The sequence below is a fragment of the Lissotriton helveticus genome, chromosome 9, assembly GCF_964261635.1.
Source record: "Lissotriton helveticus chromosome 9, aLisHel1.1, whole genome shotgun sequence".
NCBI lineage: Eukaryota > Metazoa > Chordata > Amphibia > Caudata > Salamandridae > Lissotriton > Lissotriton helveticus.
In genome coordinates, this window is record NC_136070.1 from 960,148,138 (window position 1) to 960,175,453 (window position 27,316).

Sequence of the window (27,316 nt, forward strand, 5' to 3'; positions counted from 1 at the left end):
CATACTATCGGTACAGAAAATATGCAGTTCACAGAATATACTAAATTATGTCATGAAAGCAAATAAGACATTTCACTGTCAACATAATCAGATCTTTTTTTAAACCATATTATTGAATAAACTATAAGGCCATAAACCGTGTTTAACAGCTGAAAACCTTTTCTTCTTACTTATATACTTATCTATAGTTTTATGTGACCAAGTGTACATCACTACATGTTTCACTGTATGCCCAAAGAACACATGCTTGGTCTTCGAATATTTAACTTACGACTGGTTGATGCACACATACCTGTAGATCGTGACGGGGCTCTTTTGCAGCATGCTCATCAGCAAGTGGCTTGCCATGGTTGTAATCAAAACGTAGATCAACATCTTGGTAGTCTATATTTCTATAGTCAGTGTCCTGCCTTCCGAGAAAGTCCAAGTCCACACCTCTCTTTACACCACGCCCAGGTTGAGCTCTCTGATGATCTCCAGTGGACGAGGGTTGCTTCACAGATTCAGAGCTTTCCTCTTGAGCTGGAACGGTAGCAATCTGCCCATCGCTGCTCTTAGTGGCAGACTGGGATGGCCCATGGGACTGGCCATCTCCATCTTGGTCATCAGTCTGTTTCTCCTGGTTATACTGAAGTCTCACAACAGCAGGGTCTCCTGTTTTGTTAACACTGCCTTCATTAACCTCTTGGTCTCGCACACTAGTTTGGCCGTGCATGTAATTTATAATAGTTGGATTTGAGGGGGGTCTGCCCCTTTCTGAAAAATCTACTGGGGCCCCTGCTGCGTCCCGGTCTCGAAAATCCTGGTCTGTTCTAGGCCTTTCACTACCCGGAAAATTAAACATTGGTGCATCCCGGCCCCTGAAATCAAGATCAAAGGTTCCAGAGTCCCTGAAGTCAGAACGTAATACATCTCTGGGCCGAACATCCATTTGGGACACATCTTTGCCTCGAAACTCCAACTCTGTTGAGTTGTTTCCTAAAAACTCAATTGAGGATCCATCCTTTGCCCTAAAGTCTGGAAACGGGTGATTTCGATTTCTGAAGTCATTGTCAGAAGGATTCATTACTCTCAAGTCTGGGTGAGGCAGTTCCTTACTTCTAAAGTCCATGTCGAGCATGCCCCGGCCTCTAAATTCAGAGGCAGCCTCTCTGCTGCGGAAGTCAGCAAGAGGCTCCCTTTCTCTATAGTCTACACGTGGAACATCTCGATCCTTGAACTCCAAGGGCGGTAACTCTCTGCTCCTTAAGTCACCAGCAGTTCCATCTCTCGCTCTATAGTCCATCATCAGCCCCTCTCTGCTGCGTAAGTCCAGAAGAGGAGCTTCTCTGCCTCTGTAGCCTGCAGCCAGTGCCTCCCTAGCTCTAAAATCTAGCAAAGATAGCTCTCGAGGCTGCAGACTTCTAGCCTGAAAATCCAGTGCCATCCTATCCCCTGACCGAAAGTCAGTTAGGGGGCCACCTCGAGGAGCAAAGTTAGAAGGGACTTCCTCGCGACCAGCAAACTGGCGTCCTGTGGATCCCAACATTCCAGAAAATTCAAATGGAGCGGGGAGATCTCTTCCGCTGTGGAAGATGCCCGCATTTCTTTCTAAGGCAAGGCCATCAGAGTGAGCAAGAAAGTCTCTGTTCCACCCAGAGGTAAAGCGCTCTTCCTGGTTTCTGCTGCAAAAACAAAAATGCACCCTTTAGAAAAATCTAAACTGAAATATTTAGTGTGATTTCAAGTTCAACATTTCAAACTTACATATTGAGAACATACATTTGATTTTCACATCACACCAAAAATGTGTGTTCCATTTTTAGAAACCGCCTAACACTCAATAGACAGAAAAGGTGTGGAGAGTTTACATTTTTCAAAGCAGCAGGGGTGTAAATAAAATTTTTTTTTTTATAAACACATTTTGTTATGTCAATTGCTACATATCAGTCGAAGCTCCCCATCCCAGTAAGCTTCTAGTATACAAATGTCATATTTTAGAAACGAAGATATCAAACTTTTACCATTATAACAGCCCCCCCATATGTGCTGCCATCAAACCTCGTCCCATAACTTTGAAGCTGACCCACGACCCAGTTTGAACCACAAAATGCCTCTTCGCAAATCTTACTGGCCACCTGCCTTGGTATCCATGTCAAAGCCTCAATCCCCTTTGGGCCCGTAGGCTCCAACCATAGGCCGCGGTACTCAGCCCATTTTTTCTAAAATTTTCAAATGCTTCTGCGGACACCCCCTTGCCTTAAAGGCCGGTTGCTCCATATCCATACAAAAATCAATCTTTGGTGAGGCTGTCGCCTTCCACATTCTTGCAATGTCCCTCTTAGCCAGAGTGGTAAATGCAAATTTTAACCCAACCACGATGATGGTGTTCACATATTTTGCAATGTCCCTCTTAGCCAGAGTGGTAAATGCAAATTTTAACCCAACCACGATGATGGTGTTCACATATTTTAAAATGTCCCTCTTAGCCAGAGTGGTAAATGCAAATTTTAACCCAACCACGATGATGGTGTTCACATATTTCCATTTCCTTTAATTAAAAAAAAATGCACCCGGTTATCAGTAACTTTAAACATCAGGTAAATAAAAAATCTCACAAAGTTATGTGCCAAAAAGAGTATGTTGCTTACCCTGTAAGCATCTATTCGTAGCATGTAGTGCTGCAGATTCACATGCCATGCATACTCCTACCACCTTATTTTGGCCTCTGACTATGTAAATTGCTTTCCTCGAGTACGTTTTATGGTCGGCGTCGTGCATCGCATCTCATCCTCCTCAAGGTATTGGGCATTTTCAGTAGCTCCTTTATTATATGTTTTTTTCACTCTGCCATATAAGTGAGTCTGCCAAGTTAGCTTTTCTGTTGAACATGCCAAATTTTTGTGCATTTGTGTCACCATCTAATCTCTGCCGGGGAGGAGGAAGGGAGAACGTAAATCTGCACCACTAAACGTTACGAATAGATGCTGCTGGAATTGGCCCTTTTAGCAGGATTATCCCCAAACTTTTTGCCTTTTCCATGCTATTTTTCTGACCCTGTTTTCGTTGGCTATAGGATTCCGGGCACTTTTACAAGTGCTAAAGTGCATATGCTCTTTGTATAAATTATGAATATGATTGATTATCCTAGTTAGCATATTTGATTTACATGCAACACAAAGTAGAAAGGGGGGATGGGGAGCTAATTGGAAAGAAATAGGTCCAGTACCAGTGACCCCAACGATTCACATTGTACTCACTAATGGATAACTGTTCCTGTTAGAAGATAGGCAACCTATTATGGCTGGATAGTAGTGTGTGTGTGGTCTCCAGAATTTCAACAGGTTGGGTCTAGATGAAGGTGGGGTGATTCCTCCTCTTGGAATTAGTGCCCTCACACACCCTTGCGAGTGTCATGCTTCATCAACGACCTAACGCCTCGTGGGTGTGGCGCTGCTGTTCCCCACGGGCCCCGCGAGAGGGTTCTTTACCGGAGATCTTTTGAAGGAGGTGCCTCAGTTGTGCATGCGGGTGTATGGGCCTATAAAAGTGTGTGGGTGGGTGGAGGAGCTACGCTACGAATCAAGATGGCCGCGTAAGCTCCCGGCTCCGCTGACCTCCGCCAGCAGCTCGATTATCCTGTCTTTAATCCTGACCTTACACCTGATTTCCTTGTTTATGAAGGTCTACTGCTTCTAAAGGTGCAATCCCGAGATTTCTATCTCATCGGCTGACGAAGATACGCCGTGTTTCCATTCTCGGCCTAACAACGTGTGGAAGCCGGGGCCTCGATTTCTGGACTACCCGGGCCAGAGTTGAACAACATCGGCCATGAGACCTGGACTGAGCCCGGTCTCCCGAAGAGTGCCTGAATTGTTGACTTTTTGTGATGATCCTTTGGACGATCTACACCGAGGACACACCAGCGTGCCACGCCGGCTGCTGTGGTGGGGGTCCGCCCCCGGGGTCGACGGGCTGGGGCCCTCTCTGACAGCGAAGGTGTGTTCTGTAAGACGAGGAGCGCCCATTACTCACTAATGGATAACTGTTCCTGTTAGAAGATAGGCAACCTATTATGGCTGGATAGTAGTGTGTGTGTGGTCTCCAGAATTTCAACAGGTTGGGTCTAGATGAAGGTGGGGTGATTCCTCCTCTTGGAATTAGTGCCCTCACACACCCTTGCGAGTGTCATGCTTCATCAACGACCTAACGCCTCGTGGGTGTGGCGCTGCTGTTCCCCACGGGCCCCGCGAGAGGGTTCTTTACCGGAGATCTTTTGAAGGAGGTGCCTCAGTTGTGCATGCGGGTGTATGGGCCTATAAAAGTGTGTGGGTGGGTGGAGGAGCTACGCTACGAATCAAGATGGCCGCGTAAGCTCCCGGCTCCGCTGACCTCCGCCAGCAGCTCGATTATCCTGTCTTTAATCCTGACCTTACACCTGATTTCCTTGTTTATGAAGGTCTACTGCTTCTAAAGGTGCAATCCCGAGATTTCTATCTCATCGGCTGACGAAGATACGCCGTGTTTCCATTCTCGGCCTAACAACGTGTGGAAGCCGGGGCCTCGATTTCTGGACTACCCGGGCCAGAGTTGAACAACATCGGCCATGAGACCTGGACTGAGCCCGGTCTCCCGAAGAGTGCCTGAATTGTTGACTTTTTGTGATGATCCTTTGGACGATCTACACCGAGGACACACCAGCGTGCCACGCCGGCTGCTGTGGTGGGGGTCCGCCCCCGGGGTCGACGGGCTGGGGCCCTCTCTGACAGCGAAGGTGTGTTCTGTAAGACGAGGAGCGCCCATTACTTGATATCAGATTTGCGTGGCCTGCGACTCCGGAGCAACCGGCATCCGGGGTTCAAGTCCGGCTCTGTCGCCTATTGAGAGGGGATGGAGCGGACGGAAGGCGCGCCATCGCTGCAGGCCGTTGTGGCCGCCATTGGGGCGCTCCATTCGCATACAGTCGCTGTGTTCCGGACACTGATGGTGAAAGTGGACGGTATTCTGGAACCTGAGGAAGACACCTCGATTGGTTTCCAGTTAGAGATGGTACCAGCGGTGCATTGCACATCAGAGGTCGAGGTCCCCGTGCATGACCCGGAGTTCATGAACCTTGACGGTCCCCTACTACCGGCAAGCCAGGCCGTGCTTCTCGCTAGCGTCTCTTGCCTGTTCCTGCTGCCGCCTAATGCATCTATAGACGGTCTTCCATGTGGCTACAAGTTCTTTGGTGATGGTTTGGGATGCCCGCTGTTTTTGGACACCTTTCCTCGTTCGAGCCGTGAACTTTTATCCTGTATTCGATCCTCCTGTGCTGACAAGAACTTTTGTGGACGCTTTGCCTTTTCCTTCAAAATGGTGGCTCGAGTGGCCAAGACTCTTATGACGGACCGTACTGGCCAGGGCTGAACTTTATCGCTGGGTTCCGATAAAATAGTTTTTAGCGATGCCGGGGTTGTGCCTATATTGCGACGAGAATTGGGTGGTTGTTGTTTATCCATCCCTGACTGGTTTGTATAATTGCTAAATATTGATTTTACCATGTCTCGGGGTGGTCGCTGTTGGCGGGGGGGTACGGGAGACCGGGAGTGTGTTTGTTTTCTCCTCCTCCGCTTTCTCTTTTCCCTTCCTTTAGGGTAGTTCTTGGGCGACAGGCACGCTGCTAGTGGGGTTAGGCCGTAGCCATTGCAGGGGTGGGGGGTTAGGGGTGGGTTTTTTTATTTTGCCTTTCTTTTGTTCTATGGCCCCTTTTCTCTTTTCTTTCTCCTTCTACGAGAGATGGCCTGTTTATTTTTCACGAATCCTTTATTGTCCGGGTGTCTTCGCTGGCTTAATTATCCTGTAACATTGTGGACGAGGTCACGCGGGTGGGATTGCTTTGCTTGCTTGATAGATTGCTTATTTCCTATTTCCGTTATGTGTACCCGCGATGGGCCTTTTACTTCCTACGGTGATTATTGTTTGTATATTTCCCCCGCCTGGCCCTGTTCTGTATTTTACTGCGAAACACCCGATATCTGTACTGCCTGCTCTTGTCTTACTGTTAAAATAAAAAATATATATAAAAAAAAAAGTGTGTGGGTGAATAAAATTACCTTCACGGTGCCCAGAAACAATTTTAATTCAGGGGTTCGGAAGATAAGGTTAAAATACAATGGATAGGAGCCTCTCCTTTAAACAAATATGGCGGAGGAATAAGTATGTCCCTGCTGCTCTCAATCCGTGAAAAGTGAGTGAGAAGGTGCAATTAGGTCAACACGTTTCATCCTTGTACGCTTCATCAGTACTGTGAAGTGGAAGAAAACAAATGGGAATCAGGGAAAAGACACCCTATAATCCCACATTACCTACAGTGAGGTTTAATGTGTCTTAGGGCTGGCGATCCGGAGCGGCAGGGAACAGGCTGTCAGTGAATAGGCACGATAATTCCCTCTTCCGGACCGCAGTGACTGCTGGCGAGGCCAATCCTTACAATTAGAGGGGTTGGGAATAAGGAGCGCGATTGTGACGTTCCTTCCAGTGCTCCGACGCATTCAACCTCACTGTAGGTAATGTGGGATTATAGGGTGTCTTTTCCCTGATATTTGACATCAAGTGTATGATAACCTTTCTGCCACGGTTTCTGGTTTTGGAAAGAAAACCGACAAATCTAAAGTTTGGTTCAAATGGAAAGGTGCTATGACCTTTGATAGAAAGTTTGGATTTGTGCGTAAACGCACTTTGTCTTGAAATACTTGAAATTAAAGTTCTTAGGGAAGCAATTGCTACAAGGTAAGCAACTTTCCATGTTAGAAAGTGTATTTGGCATTTGTGCATTGGCTCAAATGGTGGACCCACGAGTCTTTTTAATACAATGTTTAGGTTTGATTTGGGTATAGGTGGTGTACAAAGTGGAATGATCCATTTCAAACCTCCCATAAAAGCTTTTATAACCGTTATTCTGAAAAGGGATTGGTGTTTTCTGCTCTCTAGGTACGTTGCAATTGCTGCCCAATGTAGCCATATAGATGTGTACGCTAAATGTGCTTTTTGAAGACAAAAAGTAACATATTAGCTGTTCAGACTGGGAGAATTGATAAATGTTATTTGAAGCACAGCAGTGAAAAAAACGTTTCCATTTAGCGTCAGAGCATGTCCTTATGATTGATCTTCTGCCCTCTTAAAATAGTCAGGTTCCCTGACCGCATATGAAATGAATGTAAGGTAGAAAAGCTTCCGCAAAAATCTCTCACCAAGTCATCCATAGTGCATTCCAATTGAATTGTGGGTGTGTGTTCCTGGATGCAAAGCTTTGGCATTTTGGGTTTTTTACCGTGGCAAAGAGATCTATTGTTGGCGTTCTCCACCGTTGAAAGTATTTGTTGTAGTAACTGAGTGTGGATTTCGCACTTGTGAACCTGTTGTTTCGTTAGCTTAATAGATTTACTATTGAGTTATCCTGTCCTGGTACGTATTGTGCTAGGAGGTAGACTTTGTGATTGTTCGCCCATTTCCATATGCTCTGTGTTCGTTGATTGGAATGTGTCCTTCCTTGTTTCTGAATGTAGTACCTTGCAGGCATATGGTCAGTTCGTAGAAGGACATTTTTCCCATTATGCTGGGTAGGAACGCTTTGAAGGGACATTTGGATGGCTAACAGTTCTAACATTGATGCGTATTGTCTGCTGTTGTGTGAATTAGTGTCCCTGAACTACAATGTCCTCCATATGCGCACCCCAACCTATGAGTGATATATCTGTTGCGATTGTCACATGCGTGATTGATTCCTTGAAGGCTCTTCCCTTTTGTTTGTTTTTTGTGTTCCACCATTGAAGTGCCTGTTGGACTTTGGGTGAAACAAACACTAGATCCTCTTTGTTTCCCTACACCTGTGGCCATTGTGATGCTAAGTACTCCTGTAGAGGTCTCTCACGCAGTCTTGCAAGAGGAACTATAGCTATGCAAGAAGACATCATACCTAGAAGGTGGATCACTGTTTTGACTGGTAAGCGACGATGTGGCTGAAAAAGAGCCAGTTGGTATTGAAGATTGAGAACTTTTTTGGTTAGAGTTTGTCGTCCCCAAGATCAAACTAAGTACGGCTACGACATATGGTTGTATTTAAAGCGACTGTAGATGGGATTTTGTGGCATTGATTGTAAATCTGCACTTGTATAATAGGTCGATAGTTTTTAGAGTGTCTTTTAGGCATCTGGATTAGGTGGGCAGCTCCTCAGATAAGGAGGAGGAGCCTCGCCCCACTGACTTCAGCAGTGGAAATAATGAAAAATTAAATAACTTATTTTATTTGCTCCAGCTGTGGTGTCATTGCGGGTGGGGCTGCTCTGCTCTCAGAGCACGGGGAGGAGTGGTGGGCACTAAGTGTGCAATGACTGATTGGCCGGCCACCTCTGGCCAGCCAAACAGCCATGCGTACTTTGCATGTTTTCCACCCAGGCTGCATTACAGACTGAGTGAGGAACATGCTAAGACTCCCATTCCCTGGCTGAGTGCCGAACCACAGTGCTCAGACCAATCACAAGGCTGCATTGCAGGATTGGTCTGGGCTTCGTGCTCCAGGCTGGGAGAGACGCGGCAAGAAGCCGGAAGAGAAACGTGTGGGGGAAGGGAAGGGAGAAGGGAAGGGAAGGGGAGAGAGAAGGGAAGGGGAGAGAGAAGGGAAGGGGAGAGAGAAGGGAAGGGGAGAGAGAAGGGAAGGGGAGAGAGAAGGGAAAGGGAAAGGGAAGGGAAAGGGAAGGGAAAGAGAAGGTGAAGAGAAGGTGAAGAGAAGGTGAAGAGAAGGTGAAGAGAAGGTGAAGAGAAGGGGAAGAGAAGGGGAAGAGAAGGGGAAGAGAAGGGGAAGAGAAGGGGAAGAGAAGGGGAAGAGAAGGGGAAGAGAAGGGGAAGAGAAAGGGGAAGGGAAAGGGGGAGGGGAGAGAGAGAGAGAGAGAGAGAGAGAGAGAGAGAGAGAGAGAGAGAGAGAGAGAGACACACACACACACACACACACACACGGCATGGGTTTTGTTTTTTCATCTCATGATTTGTCGTACCCATTGGTCTGATGTTATATCTGACCCCAAGTGATAGACTGCTGTAGCCTTCCAACAGGTGTTTTGTGATCGGGGGAAGTTTTGTTAAGTCATTGTTCCCTTTGTGGGTGTGCCTCTAGCCCCTTCCTCAATTTTGTACCCACCTCTGTCGTACCCTCAATCGGTTTGTTGGTGGTAATGTTGTTGTTGTTGGTAAGTTGGGGTTCTGTGGGGTAGCACTTTTTGAGGCCCCTCTCCATTCGTAGCTCCGAAAGGACTGCTGTTCTTGTGGTGTTGATAGTAAATCAGCCATAGATTTGGCAGTGTCTGCATCTTGCTTTATTTTTTCCAGCTATGTATCTACTTCTGGCCCAAAGAGGTGTTACCGGTCAAAGGGAATTTCAGACTGTGCTGCTGTACCTCTGGCTCAAAAACAGATATGCATAGCCATGCATGTCAACGTAGTACTACTCTCCTTCGCAGGAATGCCAGGTGATGCCACTCTTATCCTAGACGTTGTGACCACTAGGGAGTCTGCTCACAGGTAACCTCTGATATATATTGGGTCTGTAGGTGGAAGCCTGTACTTACTTTAAATGCATGGTGTGAGTACCCTGGATTTTACTAGGTCTTTAAATCTGTCTTTTGAGACATGTAAAACCGATCCAATCATTGGATGGTATTGCATTTGGTGCGCAATGGTTTCTTTACTAAAAAGTCAGTTTCTTCATCTGTTGTATGCATAGGAAGTTTGTGGTACTCTGCAGCCTTTTGGATAATACTATGATAGGATGAAGTGTCATCTGGTGGTGATGCTTTTGTTGAGATTGGATCAATATCATCAGACAGAACCATGTCAATCACCCCATGGGTCTGGGCTGTGGTGTGTATCCCAACGTGAATTATCTGTGTCACAATGCTGTTGAGCTAGATACCCCCTCCACCTCTTGTGTTTTTGAGGTTGATCTGGTTTCTGGGGTTTCTGGTTGACTGAATGTCTTGGGGCTTGTGGCCCTATGTTCAGTTGGCACTTTTTTGGGTGGAGGCTTTGGCATTTCAAGGTCTTGTGGCTGTTGTTTTGAAGTCTTTTTGCTCGTTTTGCGTATCTTTATAAAATCCTTCAAACACATTACCCTCTTCTTAAATTGGAACTTGTGTTTTTGTTTTGTGCTTCCCTAGCACCCGCAGTATTGCTGTGGAAGGTGTCTGCCTCGAGTGTTACGGAAAAATGGCTTTGCTTTGGCCTGGAAGTTTGACCATATTCCTTATCTTTTCTTGATGCCGGTGCTTTTTTGGAGTCTGAATGGCTTGAGCCCAAGCGCTTTTTTGGAGTCGATGGCTTGTACGGTGTCAAAACCATAAAAGCCTGGGTTTCTTCAGTGCTGAAGCATCAGTCGACGATTTGTGCATCGGTCCCAGTATCTCAGCCTGGTCGCCTGATCAGTACAGAGAACGTTCTGAACCTTTCTCGTCTCCAAGAAATGCTTGTGGTATCTTCTTGATCGCGGGGACTGAGGCACATCATGGGGTGGAGGGGGAGGTATGTGCAAGATTTTCTTAACACATGGTGGGTCATTGGTAATCGCAGCCCTTGGCGTCGTCTTTGTTTTCGGTCCTGACCTAGGTATGGAGTCTTCTGCGTGGGGTCCTCGAACCTGCACCAGTGCCGCCTCATCTTTGCTGGACTCATCAGAGGCGACATAGATGGGGCTTCCAATGACTAACTCACATTGTCCAGTTGTACTGGTGTGAATCGTCCTGCAAGAACTCTGCTTAGGCCATATTATGTGCTAGGCACCGATCCCTACTACCCCGCAATGCCTTTATGATTTTGAAGAAGTTGCAAGCTGCGCACTTCTGTTCCTTGTGCTCAGGTGATGAGCATAAGTTGCACACTTTATGAATGTCCAAGTAAGTGCACTTGGCCCCGCACTGAGGGTACCTGCGAAATAAACCTTTTTTCGTCTCCATTACCCAGAGACAAATTCTTAATGATTGTGGATTTTGATTGTGCGTGCAAATCGAGGAGGTGATTAAACACTTCCCTTAAGTGCTCTACAATGTGTCCCACTCAAACTATATTTCCAATCAGAAATAAAGCTAATCAAATAACCATTACATCATGTTTCGATTTAGTCTCAAGAATCCATATCGAGTCACAAGTCCCAGCATGACAGTCATGCAAAGAACTCCTAAGCATGCACCACAAGTTGAGAAACAGACTCGGATAGTACAAAAATAAACCTCTTTCTGTCCTGAAGAAATGCCTATGCTTAGGAACGAAACGTGTTGGCTGTGTCCTTGTCCCTGCTTTTAACGGTGCAAGAAAAAGAAAATAAAGGATGAATTCTCATAAAGTTTAATATTGTGTAAAGTCAATGTTTCTGTAACTGTGTGTTTACTTATTTTTGATCAGTATAATTTTCCCACATAAGACTTCTTCACTTAGGACTGATGCATGTAAGCGTGCTTCTCATTTTTGTTTTATAGACTAACCTTCACATTTATGGAATACCAGAGCACTTTATACATATTTATGGTAACATTTTAAATTGGCTACTGGGTGCTCTTCAGACTGCTGAGTCTGCCGACTCAACAGGCCGTTCTCCCAGGGCACAGGCGGAATGGGATAGGGACACAACAATACCCCCCAAGTGATAAGGTGTGGAAAGTAATAAGTGCACTCACACACACGGTATCTTGCAATTACTTACACCGTCCTTATATGATCCCAGTGAGACTACACGGTATCAATTCAGACAGCTCAGATGCGTGTCTTAGATGCAATTCAGAAGGGGCGGATTTTCTGCATCTAGCATGGGGGGGTGTACTTGGGTTTACCAATTCTGGACCCAAGTAAATGAACAGGTGAAGGGTGGTACCAGCTTTCGGTTGGAGCTATCTCCACTACACTGCCTACTGGGTCAAATCATGAAGCCCAAAAAGCTCAAAATGACGTATAAACTCTAGCAACTACTCCTGGTTTTACGAAAGCGCAGGTTCGCTATAACATGGATGGTAAAGCGTTTCCCACAGTCGATGAATGGTTAAGGGGTGTGTGCGAGTGGACGTTTGTGGAGGAGGAACTCATGAAGGCCAGTAAGAGGGATACAAAATTAGAAGAGGATCTTGGGACATGGAGGGAGTTATCCAGTATGTTTTTAAAACATTAGGTAATTTGGAGTAATGAACATGCTTCAGATGCAAGTGACCGCATGACTGAAGAGGGTGCGAGTGGGTGTTTTTGATATTTCAATGTGAAGCTCTTAGATATAACACAACTGGTAAAGCAATAATGTACTGTCTACGTATCTGCCCTTTGTCTGCGGATCCCATTTGACCGCAATGTTAGAAACCGTATACCCATTGTGACTATCGAAAAGATAAGGTTTAAAAAAAAAAAAGCTTGTCGATACCCAAGACAGGTGACTATCCAATCGGATTTCCAATTAGTACAACTCAAAATTCTACACCAAGTATACTTTACTAGAACGATATTGCTAAAAGTGGGCAAGATTGGGAACAATAGGTGGCTGCGGGGAAATAACCAGAAAGGCACATTACTTCACACTCCATGGACATGCAGATGAATCGCTAGCTTCTGGGAAGGCATACCAACACAGACTTCACTTTGTCACCAGAAGTACACAAAGGTCTGGGGCCAATGGAAGAAGGCCCAGGATATAACAAGCATTTACAATGCAATGGTTTCGCCTTTGGAAAAGTTAGACCTATTGGCATTGAAAATGACAAAATTTGTATTTATGTTTTGCTTTTGAAAACAGATAAATAAATGCCATTGTCATTTACTTTGCTATTAGCTTAATCTCTGCAGTCACTCTGCACTCCCTAGCACTCTGTACTCTGCACTCCCTAGCACTCTGCACTCCCTAGCACTCTGTACTCTGCACTCCCTAGCACTCTGTACTCTGCACTCCCTAGCACTCTGTACTCTGCACTCCCTAGCACTCTGTACTCTGCACTCCCTAGCACCCTGCACTCCCTTGTACTCCCTAGCACTCTGTACTCTGCACTCCCTAGCACTCTGTACTCTGCACTCCCTAGCACTCTGTACTCTGCACTCCCTAGCACTCTGTACTCTGCACTCCCTAGCACTCTGTACTCTGCACTCCCTAGCACTCTGTACTCTGCACTCCCTAGCACTCTGTACTCTGCACTCCCTAGCACTCTGTACTCTGCACTCCCTAGCACTCTGTACTCTGCACTCCCTAGCACTCTGTACTCTGCACTCCCTAGCACTCTGTACTCTGCACTCCCTAGCACTCTGTACTCTGCACTCCCTAGCACTCTGCACTCCCTTGCACTCCCTTGCACTCCCTAGCACCCTGCACTCCCTAGCACCCTGCACTCCCTTGTACTCCCTAGCACCCTGCACTCCCTAGCACCCTGCACTCCCTAGCACCCTGCACTCCCTAGCACCCTGCACTCCCTAGCACCCTGCACTCCCTAGCACCCTGCACTCCCTAGCACCCTGCACTCCCTAGCACCCTGCACTCCCTAGCACCCTGCACTCCCTAGCACCCTGCACTCCCTAGCACTCGGCACTCCCTAGCACTCGGCACTCCCTAGCACTCGGCACTCCCTAGCACTCGGCACTCCCTAGCACTCGGCACTCCCTAGCACTCCCTTGCACTCCCTAGCACTCTGCACTCCCTAGCACTCTGCACTCCCTAGCACTCTGCACTCCCTAGCACTCTGCACTCCCTAGCACTCTGCACTCCCTAGCACTCTGCACTCCCTAGCACTCTGCACTCCCTAGCACTCTGCACTCCCTAGCACTCTGCACTCCCTAGCACTCTGCACTCCCTAGCACTCTGCACTCCCTAGCACTCTGCACTCCCTAGCACTCTGCACTCCCTAGCACTCTGCACTCCCTAGCACTCTGCACTCCCTAGCACTCTGCACTCCCTAGCACTCTGCACTCCCTAGCACTCTGCACTCCCTAGCACTCTGCACTCCCTAGCACTCTGCACTCCCTAGCACTCTGCACTCCCTAGCACTCTGCACTCCCTAGCACTCTGCACTCCCTAGCACTCTGCACTCCCTAGCACTCTGCACTCCCTAGCACTCTGCACTCCCTAGCACTCTGCACTCACACTCAGCACTCTGCACTCGCACTCAGCACTCTGCACTCAGCACTCAGCACTCTACACTCAGCACTCTACACTCAGCACTCAGCACTCACTACTCTGCTCACTCACTCTGCACTCACTACTCTGCACACTCACTTTGCACTCTGCACTGCAATTACAGACTTAGGCAGCTGTATAAATTCATCTGGTCAATCCTGAATTAAGATCCTTTATATTAACAGGCAGAAATCACTTTTCTTCGCCAAACTCCACGGAGTTAAAACACAGCTCAGCAGAATAGGCAATGCGGCTCCAGTGCTTACTCTCATGGAGGAAGTGAAGAAAAACAAACACATTCAGAATTGTTAAAATGCCTGGAATTAGGCCATGTGATCTATATTATATTAAGTAGTCCAACGGCCACTTACCGAATGGCTATTAAGGGGGCAGGCGAAACCCAATAGGTGGACCTCCTCCGCAGACACGAGGTGCAACGCCTTTACCACGACCACCGGCCCTCTCCTCCCCCTCCTTGTGGGGGCAGCAGCACCAATGTGTGCACAGAAAGATACTAGGCCTTCGCGCTCCGACGTTGCCCTCTCATCCAGCAGGCTTCGGGAGAGCCCCAGCGCGCAATGACCACTCCCTCATCGCAGCAGTGATGGCATTATACCTTTACGTGCCCTTCCTCTGCAAACCCCAAGACTGGTGAAAAGGCCTCAGTAGCGATCTAACGCCCCTTCTCTCACCACAGCTCAGCATAGCCTGTGTAGGTAACACTCCTGCCAGCACAACGCCCGCAACCCTGCAGCCTCCGGGGATAGCGGCCGTGCCAAGGGCGTCCCGTCCTCTGCCCTCCTAAATCAACACTTCATTCAATTATTCAATGCACGCGCTGCTGCTCCCTGGACAGGGGGCAGCAACCGCCGCCCAATCACAGAGGCCATTGGCCAAGGGTGGGATTCACTGTCATTCACGCAAAAGTGTCATCCAGCGGCACGTGCCCAAGCTCTCATCTCTTTCTCAGTCGGTCATGTGTGCCCAGTGTGCCCCTCCAGACAGGGACCCGTTGTATGCAAAGTCCAGGCCGAACTGCAAAGCCAGGTCCCCTCCACGCAGGTATCCTCTGATGGGCCTCATCGGTGAAGTGTAGGAATGAGACAGGTGTGTCCGCCCCTCCCTCACACACTCGTCACACCCTGCCCTACCACACCAATCCTGTTAAGGGACAGGAGGATAGGTGCCCGGGCTCCTCACACACGGCCCATGTAAAACCCGCGGGCAGACGGGCCTGGGGTCATCCCACGCACCACGCAACCCCGTCATCAGGCCTTGTTTATTATAACACTTTCAGCAATGCGTCAAACGTTCACTCAGGGGAAGCGCCGTGACGCACGAGCTCGATGCGCATGGGGAGACATTAGTAATTGTGTGCATGATAGCGAATCACGAGGAGGCACATTTAGGGGGCTTCCGAGAAAAACCGCAACAATGTCTGAGGCAGAAAAATGCAATGGCAACATCTTCACACAGTACTAACGAAAGAACTGGAGAGCTGTAATGTTTACCATGTGGGGAGGGGGCAGGCGGCAGGTGACGTCACACATTAAAAAAGCGGGAGGGGGGCGGGAGAGGACACGGACGGCGGGAGGGGGCGGGAGAGGACACGGACGGCGGGAGGGGGCGGAGAGGACACGGATGGCGGGAAACGTGCACAGGAAAGCGAGGGTAGGGCGGAAAGGCACACGGAGGGGGCGGGAATGGACAGCGCATCAGTGAAAGGGGAGGGAACGGGAAAAAACGTAACTCCGCCCAGGGAAAAAATCTCAGGAACGCCCCCGAATCTGGTCCGGCCTTGACGGACAGATCCGGCACTCAATGGCTAGCCTCCATTTATGGAGCTAGCCAATGAGAGCCGGGGGACGTTCCAGAAGTCCTTATTGTCAACAAAGGATTTCACCTGCGCTGAAAAGCTGCGCAGAGCGCAGCCTTTCGGCAGGCGAAACCCAAAAACGGGAGAACAACAATTTTACTGAACAGGGGAGGCAACTTTGAAAACAACCAGGAACATTCGGCTCTCACAAGGGCAGCATGCAAATGAGCAATGACGCGACACGCCGGCGCTCCAGACCTCGCGCCCCCAAACAATCTCCTCCGACTTTGTGAGATAGCTCACTATGAAAGTGGCATCTCATATGGACTGGTGTTTCAAAACTGAATGAGATAATTCACCACCCTTGAAAGTCCCCATATATCGTCCACATCGGCCAATGACAATGTCAATTTGGGGGCACACACGCTTGTACAACATCGTGACATTTTTTCATTGCATTTTGTTTTTGAAGGTCACCATGATTTCCCGATTTCTCCCTTTTGTCTTCTTTTTTAATCACTTATGATAGTATTTGTACTTTATACGTTGGTATTTTATCTAATGATTCACATGGAACCGCGGTCTCTACAGAATCGTGTGTACATCCTTTGCATACATATGTTAACCCTTGCATGATTCGAAATGGCCTGGCCCTCTTCGACATGCAATGCAACACATATTCAATGCCAGCACTGCAAGCATACTTCTGGTTCAGCCGCAGTAAATCCTCGCAGAAGGGCACCGCTGCCTGGCAGCGGAACCCATCCTTCAACCTCCGAGCGCCGTGGATCCAAAATGTTATCATTTCTTCTTCATCTGCAGCCGGCCTTTCAAACCGATTGCTCTTGCAGAAGATTTCATTAAAGCATCATTACTGGTGCCGCGGGAATCCATTTAATTACAATTTGTATTAATGCACATGTTCCTAAGTGCCGCGCTGCCAGCCCTGGACTTGATTGGCCTTTGGTTCAGAATAAACACGGCCTCCCCCGTTTCTCCCCGGTGGAGCCGGCTCCAAACCATTGACACACAGCGGCCCTTTCAGAGCCGCCGAAAAGGGGAGTTCCGGAACGAAAATTACGTCGTCACCAGAAACAAGGGCAAGATAAACAACATTGGTGCATTTCTGAAACGCAACCGAACGAAAATGTCGCTCCCTATAAGAACAAAGGGAAATGTATGCTCAGCTGCAATCCTTTTCATTGTTTCAAAAAGTCAAGATTAATACATGCGAACTGCAGACATGGATGTATTTGTTAACTTGCTGATTCAAACCCACCGGGACTGCCGCAGTTGTTCGTCATCATTCCACGACTGATAACGTTGGTATATTTTTGGTTTGCAGTTACACATCACATGTCTAGCCCAAGAAACAATCCAGTCTCTGCTGAGCGCCACGTGATTGGCCGATACGATTTTGTTAGACGGACTTCTGTGGATACCAAAGGGTTAGCCTGCCTGCCATAGTACTATTTATAACAGTAATTCGGTCATATGCAGAATTCAGAAAGTATCTATTTCTAAGGAAACACAAACGGGGCACTTGTAGCGTCTAACTGGTCTGTGCATGCCATAGCGCCTCGTGAATACAGGGGTGAGGTCAACTGTGCGCTGCAGGGCTTTCAGGGGCTGTGGAGACGCGGAAGGGAAACAGGGCAATTGAAATTATGAGAACTATGATGCAATGCAAATATGTGAAATAGAATGCAGTAGAGATGTGTAGTTCCTCAAGTGATGTACACGATTCTTGACTCTGTTTCTGCACCGCCATCCTGGCCTCCACCGGGGAGGGGGCAGGCGGCAGGTGACGTCACACATTAAAAAAGCGGGAGGGGGGCGGGAGAGGACACGAACGGCGGGAGGGGGGCGGGAGAGGACACGGACGGCGGGAGAGGACACGGACGGCGAGAGGGGGCGGGAGAGGACACGGACGGCGGATATATCGTCCACATCGGCCAATGACAATGTCAATTTGGGGGCACACACGCTTGTACAACATCGTGACATTTTTTCATTGCATTTTGTTTTTGAAGGTCACCATGATTTCCAGATTTCTCCCTTTTGTCTTCTTTTTTAATCACTTATGATAGTATTTGTACTTTATACGTTGGTATTTTATCTAATGATTCACATGGAACCGCGGTCTCTACAGAATCGTGTGTACATCCTTTGCATACATATGTTAACCCTTGCATGATTCGAAATGGCCTGGCCCTCTTCGACATGCAATGCAACACATATTCAATGCCAGCACTGCAAGCATACTTCTGGTTCAGCCGCAGTAAATTCTCGCAGAGGGGCACCGCTGCCTGGCAGCGGAACCCATCCTTCAACCTCCGAGCGCCGCGTATCCAAAATGTTATCATTTCTTCTTCATCTGCAGCCGGCCTTTCAAACCGATTGCTCTTGCAGAAGACTTCATTAAAGCATCATTACTGGTGCAGCGGGAATCCATTTAATTACAATTTGTATTAATGCACATGTTCCCAAGTGCCGCGCTGCCAGCCCTGGACTTGATTGGCCTTTGGTTCAGAATAAACACGGCCTCCCCCGTTTCTCCCCGGTGGAGCCGGCTCCAAACCATTTCGACACACAGCGGCCCTTTCAGAGCCGCCGAAAAGGGGAGTTCCGGAACGAAAATTACGTCGTCACCAGAAACAAGGGCAAGATAAACAACATTGGTGCATTTCTGAAACGCAACCGAACGAAAATGTCGCTCCCTATAAGAACAAAGGGAAATGTATGCTCAGCTGCAATCCTTTTCATTGTTTCAAAAAGTCAAGATTAATACATGCGAACTGCAGACATGGATGTATTTGTTAACTTGCTGATTCAAACCCACCGGGACTGCCGCAGTTGTTCGTCATCATTCCACGACTGATAACGTTGGTATATTTTTGGTTTGCAGTTACACATCACATGTCTAGCCCAAGAAACAATCCAGTCTCTGCTGAGCGCCACGTGATTGGCCGATACGATTTTGTTAGACGGACTTCTGTGGATACCAAAGGGTTAGCCTGCCTGCCATAGTACTATTTATAACAGTAATTCGGTCATATGCAGAATTCAGAAAGTATCTATTTCTAAGGAAACACAAACGGGGCACTTGTAGCGTCTAACTGGTCTGTGCATGCCATAGCGCCTCGTGAATACAGGGGTGAGGTCAACTGTGCGCTGCAGGGCTTTCAGGGGCTGTGGAGACGCGGAAGGGAAACAGGGCAATTGAAATTATGAGAACTATGATGCAATGCAAATATGTGAAATAGAATGCAGTAGAGATGTGTAGTTCCTCAAGTGATGTACACGATTCTTGACTCTGTTTCTGCACCGCCATCCTGGCCTCCACCGGGGAGGGGGCAGGCGGCAGGTGACGTCACACATTAAAAAAGCGGGAGGGGGGCGGGAGAGGACACGAACGGCGGGAGGGGGGCGGGAGAGGACACGGACGGCGGGAGGGGGGCGGGAGAGGACACGGACGGCGGGAGGGGGGCGGGAGAGGACACGGACGGCGGGAGGGGGGCGGGAGAGGACACGGACGGCGGGAGGGGGCGGGAGAGGACACGGACGGCGGGAGGGGGCGGGAGAGGACACGGACGGCGGGAAACGTGCACAGGAAAGCGAGGGTAGGGCGGAAAGGCACACGGAGGGGGCGGGAATGGACAGCGCATCAGTGAAAGGGGAGGGAACAGGAAAAAACGTAACTCCGCCCAGGGAAAAAATCTCAGGAACGCCCCCGAATCTGGTCCGGCCTTGACGGACAGATCCGGCACTCAATGGCTAGCCTCCATTTATGGAGCTAGCCAATGAGAGCCGGGGGACGTTCCAGAAGTCCTTATTGTCAACAAAGGATTTCACCTGCGCTGAAAAGCTGCGCAGAGCGCAGCCTTTCAGCAGGCGAAACCCAAAAAGGATCTGCCCTTGGACATAATTTAACTCACCCCATTCTCGGGGGAGAAATTTTTCAGGGGACAATTTAACTACCTGGCTAACTATGAGAATTCTGACTTGATGCAGCGTCTCAAAACTGAATGCTAGGCTGCAGGTTATGTTGCTAATATACAGATGTTCAATTCAAATTCTGTTACTGTTTTGGAATAGCTTATTAAATTTTTTTTGTTCAATAAAATATTTTAAATTGTTTCCCTAAAGGATAATATTCACAATTTAGCTGCACTTAAAAAAAGAATCTGAGAACATTGCTTATAATTGTGAAAGGCCAATTAAACGTAATCATCCTAATAATAATAATAATGTGATCTAATGGGCAGCACACACTGTTTCTTAACCCCTTCCATGCTCATGACGAGCTCGTCATGCAGTACAGTGCTCCTGTGCATGACCACACCCGTTTTTATTGCTGTCCAGCACAGCAGGGGAATCGCTCTAGCAGCGATGCGGTTAAGGGTCAGCAGTGTCAGTGCATCAAGCAACACAAAGTGAGTTATCACAGCTATTTAATCTGCCAAAAACAATACGGATTCCACTGGCAAGGAGAACTAGGATTACAAGCAAGCAACTCTTCCTTCTCCTTCACAGGAAGCTATGAATGAAGTATCAAGCTCACTACCAAAAAAGCAGGGAAAGATCATTGCAATGATTGAGCAACAGAGAAACATTTAAAAGGTTCAATAAGGAGAATCACTACAGCTGTGCATTAGCCATGGGCTCCAAATAAAGACAGCAATGCCCGACTTGTAAATTAGAGAATCAGGATACTTATAAGGCTAAAGTAGCTAGTTTTCAGATAACAGAAAATAAGGAACTAAACCAACTTGCAATGTGCCATTTTAATGTGGTGACATCCTTACATCTGGGCATATAGTTGACAAAGATTTTTAGAGTATCCAAGGTCTTGCGTTCTACCAAGAGAGAAATGCAATGAGTACATTGTGAGAACTGCAGAGGAGTGGAATTTTCTAAAATATCTACTTGTCCAAGAGGCTGAATGCTTCGGAAATACTTGATACTTGTCCTGCAAAAAAAAAGGCCTTTTGTGCTATGTAGTGAGGTGAGGTATTATGACAGTGCACTAATATCAGAGCTCTGATAGTAATCTCTCATGACGTATCATTATATCAGGTTTGGCAGTCTGAAAAAGGATTCATTTTGGAACATTTCTGCTAATCTCCATAAAGAGACTGGTATACAAAATAAAACCCTTCCTCCCACCCAAGGGCCTTCAACAAGCCACCCAAGCATTCGTCCTCTCCAGAATAGACTATGGGATCGCGACCTTGACTGACTCAGCAAAAACCCACCTTGCCCCCCTGAAGACTACACTCAATGCAGCAGCAAGAATGGTCTCCGGAATTAAGAAATTTGAGCACATCTCTCCAGCCCTCAGAACTCAGATGGCTCCCAGTGGAGTTGCGAGCCAGCTTTAGAACAACCTGCCTCACGCACAAAGCCCTGCATACAGGTAAACCAGAATACCTGGCCGCTAAACTCAAAAGGGCAGGCCAGTCCAGAAACCTCAGGAGCTCCAGCTCTCTACTGCTCATCCCACCAAAAACTCGCAAGCAAAGAACCACAGCCAAATCTTTTGCCGGAAACGCACCTAAAATCTGGAACTCCATCCCACCCCACATCAGAACAGTCCCCTCGTTTTCAAAATTCAAGAGCCTACTCAAAGACCTCTTCCTCGACCGCTCTTGAGGGAACTGACAGACTCTGGACAATCCCCCAACTGTCACCCCCTCATTACTAAAATTAGAGTCTGACAACACGATCACAGTTCAAGAAATCCTATGTGTACAAACATTTTGATGGCCTATTTTGTATGGTTGAATATCAGACCCTACCCTCTGAAGCAGTGCAAGAAACCCTTCTATGTTTAATCTTTTTGATTCCCGATTATGAATGGCTGAATATCAGATCTTACCCCCAGCGAGTCTTCCCTGCAAATATACGTCAGTCCCACGCTTGCCCTTACCCACATGTTCCCCCCACTCTCCTGGATCTCATGTCTGCTCATTATTGTATATGATGCATATGTTGTGAAGCGCTCTGATACCCTTTGGTCCAGCTAGCACTATACAAAACTACTAAAATAAAAAAATAAAAATAAACGTGGAAGGGTTAGTTCCAGGGACTATGTCTTGCGTCTTTGAGCACATGCACAATCTAAACTTTTAAGGAACTTAAAAACTCCTCTTCAATCTCTCCCACACTGGAAAAGGTCAGAATTCACTGTCGATAAGGGAAAAAGTAAGATTGTTTATGATCTATAGAGGAAAATATTTTCTCAATGGAAAAAAAAATACGTGAATTTGCAACCTGAGTTGATTTTCAAATGAGCAAATCTAGATACATGTATATTTGCTCATGCTACATTGTATTTCTAAAACAAATAGGAATACAGTTTCTAGGTCAGCTTCTATGTATTAATATGAACTACTGAAAGTCACAACTCTGCACGAAATAAGTCCGATGGATGCATTTTTGTGACTTTTGTTAAGAATGGGGCACAAATTTAGTTTAATTGCCTCCTTAATGGTTGTACACTGCTTCTTGAACAATCTTTTTTAAAATGTTGACATACGGCAAGCATCCTTTATTAGTTATGCCTCAGAGAATTGGTATTTAAAGTTGTACAATAGCTTACAGAACCTCTTTTTTTAACGACATTTCACTTTGAAATCAATCAAGCACTAATTTTGATTTAATATCCATTAGAATACGAGGCAGTTTTCTGGAAGTATAATAAATAGGTCAAATTGTTATATTTTGCAAACCAATGTCCAAATTTTAGGTCTCGCCTGCCGTTAGCAGCGCATGCGCTGTTTTCGCCATGCGAGGCTTCTTGGAATCAATACAGTTTGCGAAGTTGACTTTCGTCTCCGGCCGTAATTTTCATTGGTGTGCGTCATTTGACATCGCCAATTATGCTAAACGGAGTGTACTGTTTGTCCAGGAGGCTTTTTAGTCCCTCCTGGTTACCACCCTGTCCACTTTTGGTCCCGCACAGTTTGGAGGGACCCTATGTGAGCTCCCCAGCCCTGAAGGGAGGCATCCGTGATCAATGATTGGGAGAGAGGTGTCTGATGGAAAGGAATCCTTACCAGTAGATTCTCCTGCTGCATCCACCATGGGATTGATGCTCTGGCTGCTTCTGACAGTTGTATCCTGTAGTCCCACCGAGTAGTTCTTTGAACCCATTTGTCCCCCAGGTCCTGCTGTAAAGGACGCATTCTCAGACTGGCATTGGGAACAAGAAAAATGCAGGATGCTATCGATCCTAGGAGAGATGCAATCTGACAGACCGACGAAAGGTTGGTGCTTAAAATCTGCTTGCTTTTCAGTGTAATAGATAACAGTCTCTCCTCCGGAGGAAACACTTTTCCTACTGCGGAGTCTACTGTCGCACCCAGTTAATAAATTCTTTGCGTAGGTTGCAGAGTCGACTTTTCGAAGTTGACATGGAGACCCACCTGCTGACAAAGGCTTAGACACTGCTGAAAATGATTCCTCACACTCTGGGGGGAGGGACCTTTCAGGAGCCAGTCGTCCAGGTAGGGGTACACAAAGATGCCCCTGCGTCGTTGAGTGGCAGTCACTACTGCCATGCACTTTGTGAACACTCGGGAGCTGACTTCAACCCGAAGGGCAGCACTTTGAACTGATAATGGGACGATTCCACCAGAAAAAGTAGGAACTTTCTGTGATGACGACTGATTGTGACATGAAAGTATGCATCTTGCAGATCCAGCGAACACATCCAATCTCCCTGTCGCAGATGTGGATATATTTGATTGAGAGCCAGCATGCAAAGCTTTTCTTTTTTGATGGACTGGAGTGTCCGAAGGTCTAGAATAGGCCTGTATTTTGATTTCCGACCTTTCTTCCTCACTAGAAAGTGTCTTGAATATACTCCTTGACCTCGTTGCGCTATAGGAACCTTCTCGATGGCTGACTTTCGTAGAAGGATAGATACTTCCCGCTGCAGTATTTTCATCTGGTGGCATGTTGTTTTCACTGGCGGGATCGTGGGAGGCCAATGTCGAAAACTTATAGAGTACCCATCCTGCAGAGTAGCTAACGCCCATTGGTCTTTTGTGATACCATACCACTCTTCTAGATGGTTGGCAATACTCCCCCCCCCCCCCACTGGAGTGGGAAACGGCGATGAGGGAGGCAGTCATTCATTATTTAGCTGGTGTTTGGTGTTCCTCTTCCTCTGGGGGTACGACGGCCCTGGTAATGGGATTTTGATTGACCCTTCTGCTGCTGTTGCCTCTGCCAGTGAGGAGTTTGAACCCTCTAATGGAAGGGCCGTCGATCGCAGCGCCTGTTACAGCGTCGGAACTCTTTTTTTCCCAAGACCCAACCGCCTTCAGAGTATCATGTTCCAACTTCATCCTTGACATCTCATCAGTGTGAGTGCCAAACAAAGATGAGCCTGAAAAAGGGAGGTTGAGCATTCGAGACTGTGTTTCCAGTTTAAGAGCAGTAAGACGAAGCCAGGATGACCTTCTGGGGCTAATTCCATGCGCATAGGCGTGTGCAGTTAGCGTCCCTCCATCAGCTGCTGCGCTGATCACTTGGTTTTCTACTAAGCTGCCTTCCAGGAACATTTCCTCAAAATCTCTGCGGTCTTCCTTTGGCAGCTTTTCTGGGAATCCTTGTAGGTAGTCCCAGAAGGATCTGTCATAGCGCCCCAACAGAGCTGAAGCGCTGTAAACCATAATGGAGGCCGACGTGCCACAGACCTTTCTCCCCACACATCATGTGCTACGCTCTCTTTATCCGGTGGAACTATAGATGAGGAGGCTATTGCATGTGTTTTATTAGCTGCAGCAATAATAACAATCTGGTAGAGGGTCAAATCTGAGAAACAACGGGTCTTCTTCAGGGGGTCTGTATTTCTTCAAGGTTCTCGCAGTCGCGGTCTTGAGAGTCGCCGGCGTAAGAAAGCTGTCCATCACAGGTTGGAGTAGACCTGGAACCAAAGGTAAAAATGGCTTGGCGGCTGAGCTCTGATGCAAAGTCTCGAAGATGACTGAGGATGAGCTCTGCTGAGAGGGCATACCGATGTTTAATTTGCTTGCCCCTCTGGATAGAACATCATGGAAAGTAATGACGTCATCCACCGGAGGAATCCTCGACCGTGGGCTGTCGGAGTCTGGGAGTAGTCCCTCCACGAGGAATGGGTGGAAAAAAGTGAACGTGTCGGAGACCTGTGTATTCTCCTTTTTCCTCGAGATCTGGACCACCTTCTTGAAGAGGGAGTAGGAGTATGCGTGCGATCTCTACACCTCGATGGAGTAGGAGGAGAGAGATCTGCCGCTTGCACCAGTCGGGTTAGAGGAGATCTGTGCAGAGGGCTTGAATAGTCCTGAACACCTCTTGATTGTGCAGCATCAGCTTTCCTCCAGTGATGTAGAAGTAACACCCATCTGGACGAGAGGTGTACAGATGGAGATTTACGCCTCCCTTCCCGCACAGGAGCCTCAGGTGAACGTGGGCGATGTGCAGATGGAGGTTTCTGTTTTTCCGCTCTTGCAGGATCCTCAGTGGGAGGGGAGGCATAAAGGTGAAGCCGCCGGGCTATTCCACGTTGAAATGACCACTGGTGCCCTTGAGGAGGAAGCAGAAGAACGTCTTGAGAACGTGTGGTGAGATTCTGCCCTCGACGTCTGTGATGGTGACGGAGAAAAATTCACTGAACGGGAGCCTGCACGAATCCGACATCTCGACGACAATCTTTCACTGGGAGCAGCTTTGTGCTTCGATGTCGAACGCCTGAGTTTTGACGCCGACAGAATCCCTTTCCTCGACGTCAAACGTCGAAGCCTCGACATCGACCTCTGCCTCGACATCGAACGTCTCTGTGGTGGCGTAGACGGAGCACTCTGCCTTGGCGTTGACCGTCATCGTGATGCTGTTGATGCCGTCTTCTGCCTCGACGTCGACCTTCTCTGTGCTGACGCCGACTGAGACCTTTGTCTCGACGTCAAACGCATATCTTCGCCAAAGTCTGGTGTCGCAACATCGACCTTCCTTGAAAGGAAGCCGACCGAGTACTCTGCTTCGACGTCGGAGATAGCGTTTTATGCCTTGAAGTCGATGATCTATGCAAACATCTTGACGGGAACTCTTTTCCTTCGACATCGACCACTCAAGGAGGTGCGGCGACGGAGTGTCCTGTCTCGACGTCGAACGCTTAGCCAATGCTGATGGAGACCTGCTCCTCGATGTTGACTGTCGCCTGGTTGACATCAACGGAGGGTCTTTTACCCGACTCGACATTGAAGCGGCAGTTTTTGGTCTTGGAGTTGAATAATGCACAGCCGAAGACTTCGACGACATCTGCTTCTTTGCCGCTGATACGCTCGACGCCAATGCAGACAGTGAACAGATCGGTATCCTGCTTCTAGATGTCGATCTTGTTCTCCTTTTCTTCTGTCTCACAGGAGACCTACCTCTTACAGAGAGACCATATGAACAAATTCTCTCTCTATCCTTGGGAGTTCTCCTGGACAGCTTTTTACATGTTGACAGGTTTCTGGAGAGTGAGAGTCAGGAGGGCAAAGGATACACATAGAATGTGTGTCAGACCTGGCCTACTTGTTGCCAAAGGAAGGGCAGGGAAAATAAAACACTTTCTGCCAAAAAGCTGGTTACACTTCACTCTAAAGTCAAAAAGACGTTGAGTGAACGGTAGAAACCACAATAAATCTAGGATTATTTGATAAAAAAAACTCTAAAAGGACAGAGCTGTGAATTCCAGGGTCCTGACCGAATGAGCCGGAAAGAACGACTGACCGGTCACCCCTGAGACATGATGGGAAGCTAGGGGTCAAGGCTGCCTTAAAGGCACAGTGTCAGTTTTTTGTACAATTGCTTTCATTTTCTATGCTATTGATTTACAATGCAGCCTGTGGGCGAACAATGCCTGCTCATTTGCAGTTTTCATGAGTTTTACTCATTAAAAAGAGTTCAAGTGATACTTGCACTCCTGTGGTCTATATATTCATTATGCGTTTACAAATGCAGTTATGATTGCATTGTTTAGCCTCCTATACGGGGGGGCTGCATTGGTATGAGAAAAAATGATATATATATATATATTTTAACGCAAAATCAGAGTGGGAAGCAGAACTTTGGCAAGCCATTAGGTCTGCACTCGTTGCGAAAGACTCAAGGGCCTTCTGGAATCTCGTTCATACTGGGAAACCAGAGGGTAAGACTATGATTGACCTAAAAATTCCCGAAGAAGCATGGTCTCTACATTTTAAAGAGCTTTACTCTATTCCCCAAACTAAAAGAAGTGAAGCCCCAGCAAGTCTTTTGGCCCCGACCCTACGTGGTGTACACCACCATGCACGTTGGCAGAGGTTCAAATGGCTGTAACAAGCTTG

At 47.6% G+C, this 27,316-nt stretch overlaps 1 protein-coding gene across 4 annotated transcripts in view; it reads right to left on the reverse strand.

Annotated features, from left to right (window-relative positions):
• LOC144782087 (RNA-binding protein 6-like) overlaps nt 1-27,316 on the reverse strand; it is a 1,028,143-nt gene that overhangs the window by 919,447 nt on the left and 81,380 nt on the right. For 3 of the 4 annotated variants that reach the window (XM_078661243.1, XM_078661244.1, XM_078661242.1), the window contains exon 3: nt 293-1,664. In XM_078661243.1, the coding sequence (XP_078517369.1) occupies nt 293-1,664 (1,372 nt within the window). The remainder of the gene's footprint in view (nt 1-292; nt 1,665-27,316) is intronic. The other variant, XM_078661245.1, reaches the window with a different exon arrangement.